The sequence below is a fragment of the Thunnus albacares genome, chromosome 18 (genome assembly GCF_914725855.1).
Source record: "Thunnus albacares chromosome 18, fThuAlb1.1, whole genome shotgun sequence".
Classification (NCBI taxonomy): Eukaryota; Metazoa; Chordata; class Actinopteri; order Scombriformes; family Scombridae; genus Thunnus; species Thunnus albacares.
This window is the reverse complement of record NC_058123.1, coordinates 9,883,066-9,903,831: the sequence shown is the minus strand read 5'-3', so window position 1 is coordinate 9,903,831 and position 20,766 is coordinate 9,883,066. Positions and strand designations below refer to the sequence as shown.

General features: G+C 39.4%; 1 protein-coding gene and 1 long non-coding RNA gene across 2 annotated transcripts in view; one reads left to right on the top strand and one right to left on the bottom strand.

Moving 5' to 3' along the window:
• si:dkey-34e4.1 (carboxyl-terminal PDZ ligand of neuronal nitric oxide synthase protein) overlaps positions 1-20,766 on the bottom strand; it is a 58,802-nt gene that overhangs the window by 18,465 nt on the left and 19,571 nt on the right. The window contains exons 3-7 of the mRNA XM_044334267.1: positions 10,551-10,643; positions 10,308-10,366; positions 8,312-8,420; positions 7,125-7,266; positions 4,617-4,783 (exon numbers count right to left, since the gene is read on the bottom strand). Coding sequence (XP_044190202.1) covers positions 4,617-4,783; positions 7,125-7,266; positions 8,312-8,420; positions 10,308-10,366; positions 10,551-10,643 — 570 coding nt within the window. The remainder of the gene's footprint in view (positions 1-4,616; positions 4,784-7,124; positions 7,267-8,311; positions 8,421-10,307; positions 10,367-10,550; positions 10,644-20,766) is intronic.
• LOC122968789 lies at positions 6-14,479 on the top strand. Its single transcript, XR_006398890.1, has 3 exons — positions 6-20; positions 10,795-10,798; positions 14,355-14,479. It is a non-coding gene; the product is annotated as an uncharacterized LOC122968789 (long non-coding RNA).

Below are 20,766 nucleotides of genomic sequence, written 5' to 3'. Positions count from 1 at the left end.
GGGAGCAATTGTGTGTTTGTGTCTCCGGTGATATCAGCACTGAACAAGAGAGATGCGTTTAATGTGTGTGTGTGTGTGTGTGGGGATGGCTCCGGTGAGAACGTATGTTCAACTCAAACATAAGCACATAAAATGTAGGTCTGTAAATTTGCATAAATTGCTGCCTCTGTCATGCAGAACTACTCTTTAATACAGCAGTTCACTGTATATTGTAACTCCTACAACACTCCTCTAGAGGGCAGAGTAGCACACTGTATCTGTAACACACAGCACATTCAACTTAGTTTCTCAGAGAATGTATCTGAGATAGGCTACCTCAGTATCAGCTTCTCTAAATAAGAATAGAATTTGAAATAAATGCAAAAGAAAAGTAATTTTTTTATTTTGTAGTATAAAATCATGTTTCTGATCACTTTAGACGATCCAATCTTTCAGGTATGACCAATCGAAATCGGCCTTTGCTGCAATACATATGCCAAACATGAAGTAACAACGGACACCCTCACCAGTGCTGACACTGACACCTAGCTGGATATTTGCTTAACAACAATCCAAACTTCTAATGTTGACAACTCAATTAACTAATCAACAGAAAATGAATCAACAACCATTCTGATTGTCAATCATACAAGTCATTTATTGGCATTGGCAAGTTCCAGCTTGTTAGATATGAGGTTTTTGCTGCTTTTGTTTGTTTTATATAATAGTTACTTGGATATCTTTGCATTTTGGACTGTTTCTCAGACGAAATCATCAATTTCAAGACATCACCTCAGGCTCTGGGAAATTGTAATGGTCAGTTTTTATTGTCTGCTGACATTTTACAGACAAAATAGTTAAATAAACTAATCTGCAGAGTAAATGATGATGAAAATAATCATCATTAGCAGCCCTTTAAACTATGACCTCAAGAATCTCCAAGTTGATTCAACACCTCAGATTATCTCTGAGGCGTTTCTGTTATTTTGTCCACCCCCCCACATCCAAAGTAACCACCACCTTATATAGTGTGCATCTTTCGGACAGTCTTCTATTCCTTTATCGTGATCTCTCATTATTCCTTCCTCCAGTTCTTTCTTTCCTTCTCTCTCTTACTCCTTCCCCCGCTCCTTGCTTATCTCCATAGAGCAGATGTTCATGAACCCCTCAATGGGATTATGGTGGCGTTTCTCAGAAATCAAAGGAAACAGACTCGGTTTTTTGGGATTAGGTGTCCCCCTTTCGCAGCCAGTAGGAATATTCAGGTTCCCCGATCCCACTCTGTCTACCACACTCACTCCAGTGACAAATCCAACATGACACACCAAATCCTGCATGTTTGCATCTTTTCATCCTGACACTGTCAAAACATAAGTGAGAGATAATCGTAAGTTCCTGACTTCATTTAAAGCCTGCCAAATCTAAAATGCAGGGAAATAAGAGTGCAAGAGTGACCGGGTCATTTCATACCTACAGTATACCTACTTTTAAAAGAGTTTAACACTGTAAAGGAAGAAAAATCAAATTCTTCTCACATCTAATTGCTGCAAATCCTCATAACCCCAAGCTGCTATTTAGGACCATTAACTCCCTTATCCACTGCCTCCCGATTCCAATAAAGTCTCTTTTATTGAGAGATGTGAGACATTTTAGTCCTTTGTTGTTGATAAAGTTTCCAGCATTAGAGCCCAAATCATGCAATCTCTGTTTACTCTATCACACAGAGAGGTGTATCAGATTTTTAATTCTTTTTATCCGGTATCTCAATCAGATTTACTAAGGATGATTAATGCCATGAAATCTTCCTCCTCTCATTTAGATGTTTTACCCACAAGATTTTTAAAAGAAGTTTCTGCCTTGTTATCTTCAGTTATTTTAGCTACATTTAACAAGTCTTTATCTTCAGGGGTTATTCTTCCAATTTTTAAATTGGCTTTTGTTCAACCCCTACTGAAAAAAATCAAACCACCGACGATCTTAATAATTTAAGACCCATATCCAAATTTCCCTTTCTTGCCAAAGTACTGGAGAAAGTTGTATATTCACAGATCATATCATAATGAATGACTACTCATTCTTTGAAAAGTTTCAGTCTGGTTTTTGAATTTAGCACAGTACAGAAACTGCACTTCTACAAGTTTTAAATAATAATAGGATGAATTCAGATGCTGGCTGCTGTACTGCTTAATTATTGTTAGACCTCTCTGCTGCGCCAATCATGGCATATTAATTGATTGACTAGAAAACTGGGTGGGCCTGACTGGGACTGCTCTAAACTGGTTTAAGTCTTACCTGATGGACAGAACCTTCTCTGTATCAGTTGGGAATGTCTTCTCTAGCTATGCAAATATCACCTGCGGCGTTCCACAGGGGTCTATTCTTGGCCCTTTATTGTTCAGTATCTACATGTTACCACTGGGTCAAGTTATCCGCAACTCGAATATTTCTCGCCATTTTTATGCAGACGATGCACAAATCTATTTATCCATAAATCCATCAGACCTCACCTCAGTTACCTCACTCACAGCCTGACTTGCAGACATAAGGTCCTGGATGTCCAGTTACTTCTTAATCCTGAACAATGACTAAACTTAAGTGATGGTATTTGGACCCAAAGCACACAGGGATTGTGTAAGCCAGACTTTAGTGTACCAAAGTTTGCAGTGCACCCATGAGGCCAGAAATCTGGTAGTAATCTTTGATTCGGACCTGAATTTTTCTAAACGTTTTAGCAATATCAACAAATAGGCTATCAGCTAGGTCGGGAGTTTTTCCAAGATTAGTTCATTTCCTTCATTCAGTGATGCACAAACTCTCATTTATGCTTTTGTCTCCAGCCATTTAGATTACTGTAGCTCATTATTTCCTGGGCTGTCCCAGAAACCCATCAACCGCCTCCAACTTGTACAAAATACCACAGCTAGGGTTCTTAGAACTTGAAAATATGAGCACATTTTTATAAAATGGCATTTAACTAGAGTTTTTCTTTTTGTTTTATTATTATCATTATTATTTTTAGTCTGTGAAGCACTTTGTAAACTTGTTTTTGAAAAGCGCTATACAAATACAGTTTATTATTATTATAATAAGTATTATTATTACTATTACAGTATCTTCTACCAACTTGGAGCTGCAGTCAATGATCTGGTCAGGCACTGCAGTCAATGACAAAGCACTATACTGTATTTCCTTAGTTCAATGAGCCATTTGGCAGCACTATGCTCAGATAGCATCAAAACACAACTATAGCCAAAGCAATGAATCACGAATCACGGCAGAGCCAATGTCCTGTGGCTACAAAGACAGAAGCTGTCTAGAGAAAAGAAACCTGTGATCATTAAATGTGGATGCTGCTGCTACTTTATCCCTGCCGCTGGTGTCAGTAATTGAGGGGAAAATTTACTATAACAGTAATAAAAAAATACCTCATACAAATGTATTTATGTGAGGCGGTCCTAACAAATGCAATTTGCTGTCGCAAGGTTTAGCTGCCCAATGACTGTGACAAGAAATACAACCACAGCAAGGAGAGAAATTAAAGTACTGCCCTTCACAGTTAAAATGCAATACAGTAGCTCGAGTAGTGAAACACATATTATTAATTCACACAGAGAGCATGCATCACTTAAAGGTGCAGTGCGGCATCTAGTGGAATGGACTTGGCAGAAAGAGAATATAATATTCATGAGTATGTTTTAATTAGTGTGTAACCACCTGAAAATAAGAATTGTTGTGTTTTTGTTACCTTAGTATGAGCCCTTCATATTTACATACAGAGCGGGTCCCCTTCCACGGAGCCTGCCATGTTGCAAAGCCTTGTTTCTACAGTAGCCCAGAATGGACAAACCAATAGATGGGGCCTTTTTTTAGGGTATTTTTCGCGAGTTTCGCAGCAACCGTAGGTTCTCTTACACACTTGGAAGTAGAGGGGGAGGGGGAGGTTGCAATCTGCAACTTCACCACTAGATGCCATTAAATCCCACACACTGGTCCTTTAAAATCAAACTGGAATCAAAATTAATTTTTGCTAAGAACTCAGTAAATACAGTTGTATATACAGTAAAGTTGGTGTTTGTTTTGACTTGTGTACATATTTGGTCAAAATTGTAATTACCAAAAAGAAGAAATTTGAACTTTATTTATTTTTCTGCTGTGACAACACCCCTACACTAGTGTACATTTTTTTATGTTTGTTAGTTACTCCCTGTTGTGATGTGAGTCATGTTGTAATGTATGGAGTGCTGAGGTCACAGGACCAGTCATTACTGGAGTTTTGACAGCCGGTCATTTGCTACCACCACAAATGCACCCATGAAAGAGAGACAGCTAACGTTAGCTAGACCTCCTCCTTTGTATAATGTGGGAAGAACACAGTACTAAGTGTCTGGGCTGGTAATGACTCAGCAGGTGTTAAAATAAAATGAGTAAAAGTAATATCTATAGTTAACAGTATATCTCCTAGCAAAATTGGCTCGAAAATGTGAGTCCAATTTCAGTTTACCTCTGTTATTTGTTTCCATTAAATCTAATCTCAAACCTTTGAAATTGAAATGCTGTTTGCTTTTATAATGTAGGGCAGGACTGTAAGCACAATCAGTCACCCTCAAAAATTCAATGTGTGTGTCCCAGTATCTTACTATGATGGTCTGTCCAGGTTTGACCACGTTCAGCTCAGCCAGGCTCTGGAGAATTTCACTGACTGCCTTTTCACACAGTGAGGTGCCGGCTGACGGCTCTTCTCCTCCTCGTCTTCCTCCTTGTTTGCTGTCCTCCTCCCCTCGCTCTGCTCCTGTCAGTTTACGGGCTGTAGAAGAATACAAAGAGACAACAAACAAAGCATTACCATTACCTCCAGAGTCTGTTTTTCTTGACTTTTGAAGAGACTTTTTTAGAAGTGTTTAGAATATGTTAGTACTCTGCCAGTAGCTACATACACTTGACTTCTGTCTAATATCATTTTTCCACAAAAAGGTTGAATTATCTTGTTAAAATCCTTAAAATGGCATCTACTACTTCTCCCTCATTGAAAAATCCAGAATATAAATATAGCTTATATAGTTTCAGGAATTTAATATCCTCCTGAAAGCCCTGGTATATCCAACCTAGCAGTAGAAGAATGCATACAGTGAGTGTCTTAATGTCTGAATTTTGATGCCTAAGCCCTAAATTAATGCTATTTTGAGCACACACACACACACACACACACACACACACACACACACACACACACACACACACACACACACACACACACACACACACAGATTTTTACCCCCACATGATCAACTCTGTATGCCACACAACTGTAGCTCAATGCTAGACAACTACCCATTCAGTGTGTGCAAATTACACTCATTACTGGAAACACTGACTGACATCACCCTCTTGTGTCGTCCAATGACGGGAATGTTGTAATCATAGGAATCTTTCCCATCGCTGCCCTCTGTTCCCACATGAAATAAACACAGCATGAGCCTCAATGTTGTCCCCAAAAATCTGTTTACATCCCTGTGTAACCAGACGTCTGTGTTGACACTGTTTGATCACTGCGCTAAATTAGTGAGGTAGTGAGGTTTGACGGTTCCATTTAGGCCATAAAGAGACATGTAATCACACTAAACAGGGCCATGGTCAAGCTTCAGAAAGGACAGAGATGGTCCTTGTATTACCAAAATGACCAATTAAGGCTCATAAACACCATGTTTTCTACAATAACATTGTTTAGAGCAGATGTTAAAGTTATGAGGTTTTAATATACTAACTCTCTGTGTGGAGAATGGTTGCATTATTGCTTTTGTGAGAAACCATAATGGGACTCACTTCATGAAACATCTAAAAAGTGAAGAGGGCATTGGTGCGACACATCCCAGTAACCACAAAGCTTTCTGTATATTTGCATGCCTTTGTTGTGACGATTATTATAATTGTAAAATTTGGTTAGTTCACGTTTTTTATTACATTTTCTATCCATTGTGCTATCACAGTCGTTCTTGGAATGGGATAAGATGTTGATATTGTCTGTTTAACTGGGTTTTTAAATATTGAATGTGCAGTTTTCTCCATTGGTAAGTGTGAAAAACACGTATTAAAAACTCTCCACATCATGCTCACTCATGTATCTCAAGAGCCTCATTTGGTATGATTTCAATCAATCAATCAATCAATTATATATATTAATTATATAGTGCAAAATCACAACAAAAGTCATCTCAGGGCACTTTTCACATAGAGCAGGCCTAGACCATACTCTTTAATTTATGAACATCATGAACAAGCACTTGGCGTCAGCGGTAAGGAAAAACCGCCCTTTAACGGGTAGAAACCTCAAGCAGAACCCGGCTCTTGGTGGGCGGCCATCTGCCTTGACCAGTTGGGTTGAGAGAGAAAGAAAGTGGGGGGAGGGGGGGCGGGTTTGTTAGGAAGTTTAAGAGTGACTGTTTTATACTGAGTTTTAGGCTTGGCTCTAGGGAGAGCAAAGTCAGTCTGTCTGTGGATTGGTCATTTGAGCACTTTGGTCCAGATAGAAATATCTCAATGACTGTTGGATGGACTGCCATGAAACTTTGTACAGACGTTTATGACCTCTAGAGGATGAATCCTGAGGACTTTTATGATTTCCTGATATGTCCACTAGCACCACCACACTTTGTTTTTTCACCTAAGAACATATTAAGAAGAATCCAGCTAATATCTTCCTCAGCAGTCCAGCAACAAAGAGTTAGTACAGTAATTTAGTTTTTGTATGTTTGTTTATATTCACAGTATTTCTTCTGCTTGGCCTACAAAGTATTGTTGGCTGTATATTATCTCACAGGTGAAAGTCTCAAACAAGTAGCAGGTGTTTGCACATTGTAAAATTAAAACAAACAGAAACTAAACTGTACAAAGAGACTCAACAGAGCGTAAGTATCAGTTCAGTGTGAACAAAGTTTTCATGATTTTATTGCTAACTGTGAATGCATTATTTTATTGTAATAATCATTAACATTTCATCATATTTTTACACATTTTTACACTTTGTAGTTATGAAAATCAGCAAAAAAGTCGTCAGAAATGTCTATTTATCTGTGTGTATTTAAATGTAGCCTACAAAAGGCAAAACCATGTGTTGTAGATGGTGCACAGTCTTATTAGGTAGGCCTCACCATGACTGCTGGGCTCCTCTGTGGAGTTGTCACTCTCTCCATCAGCCTGTCCGTCTGCATCCTGCTCTGCATGCTGCAGACTGAGCTTATGGCACACCTCAAAGGCTTGACCTACTGTCCGTACAATACGCATGGCCTGTGTCTGGCAGGGAAAGAGAGACACGGGGAGAGGAGAGAGAGAGAGAGAGAGAGAGAGAGAGAGAGAGAGAGAGAGAGGCAGAGAGAAAGGAGTGGAGACACTTAGAAACACCACAGCAGGTAATTTCACTGATCAGTTCCCCCTGTCTGCTTTGAGAAGAGTTAATCAGTAGTCTTTGGATGGACGGAAAACCTGCAGACTCTCCGGAATATAGCCCACGGTTGAATACCCCCGGTTCAGAGACTAATGCTATCACTTCTGTGGTACAATCCTCATTACAGATGACTGATAATACAAGACCTCTGAGCCAAGGCGGCAGACAGCAGTAACTTACAACGATTGCAGCAGTGCACAAGAAAACAGCCTAGACTGAGGAAAGGTAAAGACACAGTTGATGATGGGTCTGCTTCTGTGAAATATGCAGTTGTAATCCTTGTGCCTCTTTCAGTGCTAAGCCACAGGATATATAATTTATGATCAAATTTAAAAAGCAAAATCCATTAACAGAGCTGACAAAATTAGGTAATTAATTGTTAAACAATGAAACAACAACAATGAAATTTGAAAAACACAGAATATATACAACCCTCAGTCACAGGTATCTGGACACAGCAAAATCAAATCACACTCAAGTCTGCAAGCTGTATTCTCCACAGTTAACTTGGGGTTTACATCAAGGAGCAATGACAGCAGCAAATTTGGTGGCAAAAGGAAAAAGTGCACAGAAGCAAGGACCTTACTTAAAATGCAACATGTCTCACGGCTGCATTAGATTAAAGCCCACTCATGCTGCTGTACTTGGTTAAATTGGTATATCATCCTCCTCTCCTCTCTGCAGTTACGGGTTTCTCCCCATACGACTGCTGAATGCCAGTTTCATTTTCAGTTATTTAAACTGGAGTTCTCAGGGGCGATGACACATAAGAGCAGCAGCACAAAAGTCCCCCCAAAAACTATAATTTAATGATAAGCACGTCTGTATCTCTGGTCAGACGTTTGCTGGCCAACGTCCACAGTCAGGAGGTGTATGAACTGACTCAAACTGTACCTTCTTCTTGGATTTGAAGACATTACACCTGAAGGAATTATTGGTCCCATCTCTTGCGATGTAGCTGAAAATCTTTAAGTCCTGGGAGTCATGAGACACGTAGAAAATCCTGGAAAACATGATGCAAAACTTGAATATTAAAGAGCAGATATCATGCACATTTCCAGGTCTATATTTATATTCTGGGGCTCTACTTGAATATCTTTGCATGATTTAAAGTTCAAAAAAATCCTTATTTATCTTATACGGGCCCTTTATACAGCCGCTCAGTTCAGCCTCGGTCTGAAACAGGCCGTTTTAGCTCCTGTCTCTTTAAGGTGCACTCTGTTCTGATTGGCCAGCTCCCATCATCATGAGGAAAAAGCAGAGGTAGCTCTGGCTTTTGACTTGCAGGGAGCATTTTTACATACGTTCCACTCAAGTTTAGGACCTTTGACCACGTTTAACATAGACATCCGACGTCATGACAATATAAAAATAATAGAAAATCACAAAAAGCATGATATGTCCCCTTTAAGTTACATAAACCTAAATATAAAAGACCTTCATTAATATCCTACTGATGACATAATAAGAAAGAAAAGAATAAGAAAAGAAGAATTTACCTTATTCAGATATAAATAAAAAGAAAGGGGTATATTTACGGTATAATACTTATACTATACAAAGACATGCTAGTACACTACTATACTGTATACACCGCCTGTCGTATAAGTATGCTGTCGGGTTCTGTCCTTGCCAGCAACCTTGAACCGACACACTCTGCAGTAAACTGGCAGAGAGAAGGGTCAGACCTGCTTCTCCATCTGAAGCTCCACTGCTATAAAACATCCCTACTGGGAACCAGACAAACAGATTATACCCATCCACTACCAAAAGTCACATGACAGATATAGTGCTATACAGTATATCCCAACCGCACTCCCACACACACACACACACACACACACACACAGAAACACCAGCAAGGCTAATTATATTGAACACAAACAGTCCCTTGATGAGGTGTGGCTTTGCCAAACGAGATCCTCCCACAGATATATACATAATTTACAAACACACACGCACAATTTTCAAGTGCACAGAGTCATACACAAGCCTGTTTAATGTTGAGACACTTTTAAGTGGCCGCCTACCACTTTCTGTTTGAGATTTCCACTTCTTTGAAGAGATTGCCTGATTAGTAATAATTGCTTGTTTCTGTTCTTGCCAGCCAAGACATTACAAAAGAATACATAATTTCACAACTCTCCTCACCAAAAACCTTTTAATTTCTGCTTGCACTTTGTTTTCATAATTTTCAATCTCTTCTCAGCACCTGACAGGTAATATAATTTTGACACTCAACAGTTTAATTACTGTGAGTTGCTTGACAGCTTCGCATGTCCGCTGCTGTTTTGGTTGACAGGCTCCATCATCACCATGCAAACAGGGAAGGGGATTAGACGTTAAAGTCATAATAAATGCATTTTGTTCTTTGGGCACACTCTCATCTTTTAACATAATCCAACACATCATTTAAAATCATTTTCACAATTTATGGGAAGTGGCAATTTGGCTGAACGTTGCACACTTGCTCTGAAAATACCAGAATACTATGAATACAATCTGGGAGCAGAGTGCCTCCCTGGAATACTTACATGCATTAAAGTATACGAACATATGCTCTCCTAACTACATGCACGAGCTATAGATTATTCATTATGCTGCCTAAAGAATGCAACTGCATTTGGCATGTATAGCACATTCATGTATATTAGTCCTGAATGGTAAAACTTCAGCTTCATCCACAGAAGCCAAATTGGAGGATATAATTTCCATTGAGAGACACACAGTATATATTATCTACTGTATACTCACTGTAATTACCTTGGTTAAAGCTAAAAAGAACACACACAGGAATATCAGAGGGACTTTAAACACTGGGTGTATAAATGAAGAGGCAAAGATCACGAGATTTTATATTTGTTTTACATATGAACATAGGCTGACTGACCTGTAAATGGGATCATGCATGATCAGCATCTTGCTCTCATCCCACGTCCATTCTTTTCTCTGAGTATTAGAAAGATGATTGTGATAAAGCAACAGTTTCACACCAAAAACAAATCGAATCAAGTTATACTGTACAATTATTATTACTACAATACGCAAACTGCTCAGTCTGATGTTTGCTTTCTGAATCTGGAGAAACAGGGTTATTTCTTATCCTTTTTAGAGATTATCACTAATGACTCACCTTCTGTTTCTTCCTCAGTATCACCTTGACCCCGTCCACAGACACAACAATGCTGACCTTCTTCTTCTTGATGTTCTTGGCCTTGAATTCAAACTAGGCAGACAAAAAGAAAATTAGAATATTAGCACTACATATTAATGGTATCTCATGTTTTCTGTATGAAATACCTCAAAATATAAGACTGGAACAGGCAGCAAACAATAAACTGCATGTATGTATATAAATTACACTTTTATAATGTAAGTTTGGTGGTTGCACCTGATCACATATGACTGAAACGATCAGTTTTAAGAGGAGTTTAAAAAAAATCAATGCATGATAAATCATGCACCCCACATCTTCATTGCAGGGAGAGTGACCTAAGTGTGTCCTGCTGCACATTTGGCATGCTGACAGAATTAAGGGCATAAGTAGGAACAATCTGTCAGCATTAAAACATGATCTCCAGTGCACTTTAATATATCAGAATCTTTAATAGCTTGGCAGAGCGGTGATAAAGTCTGATGAATATAAGTAGCCAAGCCAAACAAAGAACTTCTCTGTTGCTCTCTGATGCCATTAAAAAGAGAAAGGACACTGTGACTTCACCACAGCCAAAACACAAAAGGTCAAAAATACCCACAGCAGTTCAGCTGTATTCTGACTCTCATTATATGTGGCTAATGACATTGTCAGTTATACCTCATTAATCCTCTAAAATACAAATCCTGAGAACCTGTCACATGGCTGATAGTATCATATTATAAATCTAAAGTGACAGGAAATGACCATGTGGCCATGTACAGCTGATCTCCCTGGCTTACTTTCTCTCTGCTTCTCAGGGACATGAAACACAAAACTACCCAGTTACATTAAACAAGAACATTTAAGTAAAAAGGTCCAGGAATATGGGTTTCCCTTCATTCTGTTTGCTGAGTGGTACACAACAGCTGTGTCTGCACTGAGTGACTAACACGTTTCCACCTCGTCAGCTGGCCGAGCTCTCAGCTGAGGAACTTAGCAAGTCTGGCATGTCTACTCACATTAGTGTCACTTTTAAACATGAAGCAGGGTTCAACTATTGTTAGCTACCAGCTATCAAGGCCTACAGTGGGACTTCCAGGCCTCAGTCATTTATCACGGGACGAAATACACAGAATGCAGGTGTTGGACTTGTTAGTTTTTAAGCTGTAGCTTAAAATGTCAGGTATGTCAGAACTGTGGGGTGTAAATCAGCTGTGATGGAAAATGGCTCTCTGGTTGTCATGGGGATTTTGAGAAAAAGGAGGTTTAACCTTGGCAGATTAAAGGAATGTTAGGAAATACACTTTAGAGCTGCAACTATTAGTCGGTTTATCAATTAGTCGATCGACAGCTTAATCGCCAACTATTTTGATAGCTGATAAATCTTTTTGAGTAACTTTTTAAGGAAAAACGAAACAATTTTCTGTTTCCAGCTGCTAAAATTTGAATATTTTCTGGTTTCTTTTGTCCTCTTTGATAGTGAACTGAATATCTTTGGGTTATGGACTGTTGGTCAGGACAAAAGAAGATACTTTAGGTTGCATGTTCAGATCTGGGAAACAGTAATCGACATTTTTCACCATTTTCTGACATTTTACAGACCAAACGACTAATTGATTAATTGAGAAAATAATCAACCAAGTAACTGATAATGACAATAATCTTTAGTTGCAGCCCTTATACACTTATTCACTTTCTTGCTGAGTTAGATGAGAGGATTAATACCACTCTTGTGTCTGTATGTGTCTGTCCGAAGGTGAAAAAATCTGTTTACCAGCACTTGTAAATCTCACTAATAAACAAATTACATCTCATTTGTTTAATCTGCACAGGCAGTTTTTTTTTTTTACTTTGAACCAGCCACTATATGAGAGTGTTTAGACCACATGAGAAGCAAATTTTAGATGTGGCACGGTTATATACAAAGTCAACGGAAGGATGTGATTAGACGTGTATCGACTCGGGCGGCACAAACTGATGCAAAGAAGCATCTGCGTGAGTTGAAAATGTCTCAACTTGAGCGAAAGATTTGCGTCTATCCCCGAGCTTTATGAATTCTTCATAAACATAAGGAGATGAGAGGGAAAAGGAGAGAGAGACACGGTTGGTGCGTTGGTTGCTTACAGCTAATGTACAGTTTTTGGTATTTTGGCTGTTTAGGGCCAAAAAAACACAAATGGTCCAGCGGTCAATTAAGTGCGAAGGAGGCAAGGAGAAAATGTTGCTTTGCTTTCTGTCTGAACAAGAGAGCAAAGAGAGTAGTCACATTTCCCCAAATGAACTATTCCTTTGATATACTTAAAAAAACAATCCATTCAGTGGCACTAAATGACTAGGTAGTCTTCAAATGTGACTTCATTTTAAAATGTCTCTAAGTAATAATTTGCACTATAAATAAATTGAAACTCCACAGGTCACAGACACAAGACTAACAGAACTTTTTCCATCTATCTTTTTTCTCTAAAACTCATAAAATGGCCAAACATCAAGGTCTTGAATTTTAATCACATCTTGTATTCACCACAGAGGTAAAGTTTGGATAATTTAACATTTTTTTTCTCTCCAGTTCTGCTGCAGACACAGGAGGCCAGCATCCAGCTTTCTGTTTTCCACATTCTGCCAAAATATTAATACACAGCATAAGTGAAGTCTTCAGCTAGATGAATAAGTAAAGGAAAGAGAAGAGAAGACAGGATGAGATGTTGAAAAAAGGGGCAAAATGAATGCCAGTATGGAGACAAATCAAGGGTAAGAAGACAAAGATGGAAAAACAGAGGAGGGAAGATTAGAGGAGAGGTGGACAGATAGAAGGAGACAGAATGAGAGGAGGTGAGGAGACAGCTGTTGTTATGTAAAGACCTCCTGCAAACTCTGACCTTTTAATCCAGCTACACAATGCGGAACTGGCACAATTAGCTCAGTATTATGAACAAGTCAAGACCTACCAGACATGATTATGAGGTAGTTTGGGTTTTATTTGTCCTATGTGAACCTAATATGTGTCCACACTGTCCCTGAACAAGTGCAGACCGACAGCGAATGAATGTCACAACTTAATGAAGTCCATTTTTTGTCACATTCATTTCTACGTTTCCATACTTTTCTTTCATGCTAATTTTTCTGCTTGTGTCTGTTTGAGACGCCATGCTCTCCCTGCCCTGGATCCATGGTGATTAAAGTTTCAGTCTCTAATTATACAGAACTGAATCCTGAGAGAGCTGATTAAATAGAGAATAGGTTTAGAGAGGGAGAGGAGGAAACAGACCACAGAGAGGGAGAGCGACGCTAACCACGGTTTACAGAGGAGGAATAGATAAATGTTCATGCTTCAAAGAGAAGCAGTACGGTGAGATGGTGGTGGTGAGATGAAAGGAGAAGTGTGAAACCATAAACCAGGTGCTGAGCTTTATTTGTGTCTTTCGGAGCGGCCTTACAATTCCTGTGCAGAATCGATTTCTGGGGCGATTAATGAGATGAAGTAATTTGGAGAAAGGCGATTGAGCAGAATAATGATTTTCGGGCATCGACCTGCCAGATGTGGAGCCCTACGACTGAAAGGAGGCAGTAAAAGGTTATCAACTGAATGCATCAATTAAGAATAATGTTAGTTACATAATTAAAATGGGGTGTAAAAACAAATATAAAGCTTTATACTCTAAAAAAACCCACACATATATATATGTGATCTTTAGGGCTGCAACTAACGATTATTTTTTTGATTAATCGATTAATTTGCTCCATAAATTGTCAGAAAATTCCAAGATAACACCCTCAAATGTTTTATTTTGTCCTGACCATAAGTTCACAACCCAAAAATATTCAGTTTACTGTCATAGGAGACTATATTCACATTTGCGAAGCTGAAATCAGAGAATTTTGGACATTTTTTCTCCAAAAATGTCTAAAAATAATTAACTGATTATCAAAATAGTCGCCGATTAACTTAATGGTTGGCAACTAATCGATTAGCGGACTAATCGTTGCAGCTCTTGTGAGCTTCACACAAACACAAACTCTAACACATACCTGCAAAGTCATGCAAATACCTTCACTCGCACTGTGTCAAAACACTCACACACAGCTCGTTCATAATTCAGAGTTTATGCCAGCATTCTGGTGAAGCAAAATGGGAATTTGCAACTTCATCCAAAGTATGAAAATTTTATATTTTCTTTGCTTAAGTGCAAAGTGTTTTGAAATATTCAAGCTTTTAATGCACTTGCATTGTTATGGTTTCTCCTATGGTTTCTCAACACCGGAACAAACAATTAACCCAAGTTCCCCTAAGTCTCAGCATGTCAGGTTACAAAACTTCCAGCAAGGCATAAAAATATGTCAGAGAGGAGCTTACTTTGCTTTAGTCTGCTGTTACGGATTCTCAAAAATTCTGTATAATGTTGGAGAAATTTAGGGAAGACAGACTTTAGGAATAATGCATGAGTTGTAATGAATGTATGACTAATATGTGGATTGGGCAGGCATGCAAAGGACATGGGCTTTACATTCTAAGATGCAGTCTTAGAGCCTTAAAACTATGCCTCAAGTAGTGACTGAGAGTGTTGCAGCGTTACAGCACAGGCTTAAAGCAAGCAGAGTGAGAGCATATATTTCAAATCTTCCCCCAGTCTGGATGTGAGTGTTTAAGCCGTCAGACTCATCAGTCTTCCCAGACAGCGTAACAAATTTTCAGTCAGCGTTCTACTCTGCAATCTATTATGAAAGCGTCAGAGTGAATAGCAATGGCTGTTGCTATGTGTACAAAATGAGTGAGGGAAATCTGTCTTAGTGAGTCCAGTCTTTTTTTTTTTTTTGGGTTAAATTTTGGGTTAGCCTCTTTAAAAGAGAGACGTAACATACAAGATCAAACCAGGGGAGAGAAGAGCCCATTCACTTTTTATTAGTAATATTTGATCAAGCTAAGACAATAGAATTTGCTCTGACAGTTTCAGGGCAGTTTTTCAATGTGGCATGAATAATCTACTCACTATAATCACTATTTAATAACAGGAACTCCAGAGCTTTAAAATAAAGCTCTTGATGAGTAAATATGCTGTACAGAGATCCACTGGACTCCATATGTATCATTATTCCACAATAATTGTTCTGATAGTTCATCCTAGTTGTTAATAAACTATTAAGTTGTGAAAATATGTAAATTTCAGCAGCATGACGTGACATTTTTTCAGTCACTGCAGGTTGCTGACTCAGTTTTCCCATCACCTCATTTTACTTTACGTAAAAATTAGTGCAATGAGTTCCACAAAGTGAGGTATTCAGATTTTAGATTTAGGCAATATACAGTACTGGTATTGGATTGGTGCATCTCTATGTATAATATATTCTGTTAACATTAATCAGCCACAGCAGATACGTGATTAGAGCTGCAGAAATTAGTCGATTCCATTGACAGAGAATTTATCAGCTAACTGATTCATTATTTAAGTAATTTCTCAAGAGACATATGCTAAAATTCTCTAGCACCGGCTTCTTAAATGAGATTATTTTCTGGCCTGTTTAGGCTTCTGTGACAGTAAACTAAGTATCTCTGGGTCATGGTCTGATGATCAGGACAAAACTGGACATTTGAGGTTGAGATGATGGACATTTTTCACCATTTTCTGACCTTTTATAGACCAAGCGACTAAGAGAAACTTGATGTTTTGTTAGCACTGGGACGCAGACTTGCAAAGAATACAATTTAGTTTGGATTAAAACTTAGAGAGAAGCTGTTAATATTCACTTCCAGTGTATTCAATTGCTACGATTATGATTATGATGGATCATTTATCCTTATTTGGCTTGGACCAGTGAGCCAGAAAGCACACTCTGCACACACATAAAGCAAATATGTGGGTCTTACAATCCTCAAACACAGATCAAGATCTAAATCAGAGCTAAGTGGAGAGGAGAGGACATCCCAGAGGACATTAAGGACTCCAGTATTATGATGTTGACGTCCTCTTTCCTAGAGGGAGTGCAGTTCAAGGAACAAGGCTCCCAGTCATTACATGGAAGTAATTGTACTGCAGATACTCAAAATAAAACCTCCTGGCTCCAAAAGGCACCTGTCAGCAATGTTTTAATGAAAGGCCGGTGAGTCTTACATGTTCAGTTAAGAGAATGAAACTCTGGCTTCAGAACTTTTTACATAAAAAAGTTGGAAAAGGACAGTTGTTTTCTCTCCTGCTGTTCATTGATATTTTTAGAGTGAATATTTAGGTTTTTTGCGAACCAAATCATGGAATAAGAAATTTTGGGCAACCCCCCACTCCCCTTCAATGATCCTGAAAAGCAGAGGAATGCGGGGTGCATTGTGGGTCATTGATGCTCCCTGTAGTACCATTGAATCCATACAGGAGCCCACAATAGGCCCTATACATCGCAACCTAGCAACCCCTTCATTACAATTCCCAGGATTTGGGGACTTCCAAGGAATTTTGCTTTTTTCCCCCAATTGGGCACACAAAGAGACGACTGTTGGAAGCTGAACTGAACCGAGAGACACAACAGCATTTACCCTGAAAAGAGACTTCTTGGAAATCAAAGTAGCAGCAAACAAGTTGAAAACAAAATTAGCGAGTTTATTTATGTTAAACTCCCAACTGTGTGTGCTAATTTTTGGAGGAGGAAATCACATGTTTTGACAGTCAAGCAGCTGCCTCTTTCAATGTCCCATTAGTTTAAACAATGAAGCGGAGCTTTAATCACCGCTGCTCAACTAGTCTCTCTCCCTGAGAGTAGTATTTTCAGACAGGCGTCTCAGCCTCACGGCCAAACAGGGAGGACGGAGTGACTCCCATGACACCGTAGAGGCCCGAACCTCCGGAGTGAACTGGCACATCTCATCATTAGTCAGCAGGAGCGTGTATGAGGGAGCAATTACCTTGACAGTCGCCACGGACGATGACCTTGGCCTAGATCAAAAACAGACAGGGAGTTTGTGTTGCTGGCTGGTTTGCGTGTGAAAAAAAGAACGATAAGGAGCTAGATAGGCTATCAAAATTAAAAAAAGCGTGTACGTGTGTGCGTTTGCTTGCCGGTGCCTGTCTGTGCCTACGTGAGCGGCTTCCGCATGAGTGCAGATATTATGGATTGGACTCCTAGGCTCCAGTCTGTTGGCAGCCCCCAGCGAGCAGCAGCAGTCTGGTCCTGTGGTAGAGAAGGTGCTAACAGGAAACAGCCCGATTAAAGGGCTGCTTGATGGGGGCTTCTCGATGACAGCGGGGTTACACGCAACACTGAAATTTTACTGGCAGGGTGTAGAATAACTGGGGCTTTTATTGTGAAGTGAGCATGTTTTTCAAATAGAGTTTGGGGCAGTTTTGATTGAAGGGTTTCTGTTTCTGTTGAGCTTTTACTGCGACTGCTTCACAAGAATTTACTCTTTACTCTGGATTTTAGTGACAATCTTCTGGTCGACAGATAAGCAACCACAGCTGGCAGTGACACTGTGCCAGCTCCATCTGGGAGCTACAGCTGTGACTTTTCTAGATAAATGACTTTCATTACTTACACTGCGAGTGTGTTTATAGCTGACAGACAGAATTGATCAATTCTGGCCCTTGTTAATACGTCTGCACAGGAGCAGGGAAAGAATCAAAGCTCTTGAACTCTGGGAGGAAACCATGTGGTGCACTTAATTGATAATCATAATGTCCTTCGTTTAGAATTAAAAAGCAGCGAGGTCAGGAAGGGAAGGTGCAATGGAAGAAAACAGTAAATGTGATGTGGGATCAGTTAACCTGTACCTCTGGAGAGGAATCAACTACTCCTGATGCAGGCTTGTCAGAGGAAGCAGCTAAGCCCCAGTGCGGGCCCAGGCAGGCACTCCTCCAGTGTCTGTGCCCTTGCAGTGAGAATGGACCCACGCCTGAGTGAGTCGCTGACAGGCACAGTGAAAGGACAGCCAGTCCCAGAGCGCTGACGACGGATACTCAGAGTTAGTCACATGTGACATGAAGGAAATACAAAGGAACGACCTGAGCATGCCAAACACTCACTCTCGGTGACATATGTGCAGAAAGGTGCACACAGGTACACACGAAATACCACGTGTGCACTCGGGAAGGCAACGCAAGGATTTCCTGTCCCTGAATGGACATATAGTCATGAGGTTACTGCCAGCTGAAAACCCAAATCCACAGTGATGTAACACCGAGTTCTGATCTCATCTGTGTTTCAGACAAAATAACAGATGGGCTTCAACATGTTTTAAAAAATGGTGAATCAGGAAGACACGTCCTAACTCCTGGACAAGATGGAGGAAAGGCAGAACTACACCTGCAGTCTTCAGACGGTCTGACACAGAAAACGTCATCTAGCAGGTTAAATCAAATTAAGAGACAGTGGTGACTCCTGATCTGAGTCACATGTAACGCCACTGAAATTGAAGAAAATGAGACACAGTTTATCAGATCATTGTTGTTGTAGTTGGAGCAGCGGGGACTCAGTTATACATCTACTGTGGTTCTACTGCAAAGTAAGATCATTTTAGGCTGGAAAATGTTATGTTTTGGGCAACTGGTTAAACAACTATATAGATTAACCCTCATTCTAATCCTGGTTTGGATGGCCCTTGGACCCTAATAAAGGTTTATGTTGGTAATAGATGTATCTGGTTTAGTTACTCAGATATAAATTAATGTGTGTAATGAATTAGAGTTTGTAGTATCTCATGTGTGCTGAGATTATGAAGTAATTGTCTTTTACAAATGATCTTGTTTCTTTCACGTTGTCTGTAATCTCTGCTTTTGTCTTGTAGACATTTCATTTGTATGTATGTGTATTTGTATGTGTGTGAGTGTGTGTGTGTGTGCGTGTATGGTTGTGAGTTCTCATTTCACTTACGTAATGAACACAGTTTAACCAGACAAATAAAAGATGGAGTAATTTGATTAATCACATAAACAGCTAAGTCTGATTATATTATGTTTTTTCTTTCTAACAAGAGCATTGGTCAAAAAGACAACAGTGGCTACATTCAGTGATAGTGTTTGTCTGTTGACAAAAAAGATTAGTCGAGTAATCGATTGACAGAAAATTAATAGCAATTATTTGGTAATTGATTTGTTGTTTTGAATCATTTTGTCCAGAAAAAATGGCAAAATTCTCTGGTTCCAGTTTCTTAAGTGTGAATATTTTCTGGTTTCTTTAGTTCTCTGTGATAATAAGCTGAATATCTTTGGATTGTGGACTGTTGGTTGGCAGAAGACAACATATTTGATATTCCAAAACAGGGCTTTGGGAAACAGTGATCGACATTTTTCAACATTTTCTGACATTGTATAGACCAAACTACTGATCGAATAATTGTTAGTTGCAGCCCTAAATGACAATAAGTATTTCTTTACACTCAATACGAACAACTTCCACAAAGCCAAGCCGGTGATGGATAATCTGCCAGCTATGCTCTGCGACCAGGACACATGCCACTGCTTTCTAGACCGAGTACATAGTTTCATATCATTTCTAAAGTGCCTCACTGGCTCAACAAGCAAAGCTGTCTGGATTTAGCCAGGAGTATATATTACAGTAAAGAAGTCTTTTTGGCTTCAGTTACTGTTTCTGCACTGGTTATGCTATATTTCTTTTCAGTCAAAAATGAGAGCAAACTGTCTGAATGTAGAAACAACAAGTTGGCAGGCAGGCTGAGGAATAAGGTAAGCCAGTTGGGGCAACAGAGCATCCTGCAACAAGAGGTTAACACCATGGTGATGTGGAGATGCTGAGTGCGGATCTGTACGATGCAGTAGTCTGGCAAAGCAGCAGTCAGAGTAATAGGATTACTAGAACGAACGCTGTCAGATCACAGGCCCTAAAATCCCCTTAGCACCCAGTACGGGGGGCCAACCGTCACTGATCTACATCCGTGGTACACTTTATAAACACAGTGACAAGGTTATGCTACTGTACAGTGATGGAGATGATCTCTAGGTAGGGCAACAAGACAAAGTTAATTAAGAAAACACTTATCCAGAGCTGAAACAATGAGTCAAAAAAGTGATTAGTCAATCAACAGAAAATGAATCAGCAACTATTTTGATAATCAATTAATCAGTCAAAACTCGAACCATTCTCTGGTTGCAGCTCTAAAGTGAAGATTTTTACATAATTGTCAGCTGAATGTCTTTGGTTAGGGAGTGTTGGACAGACATAAACCACAAAATTAATCAATCGGATTAATTTTTTATGAAAATCATAATTAGTTGTAGGG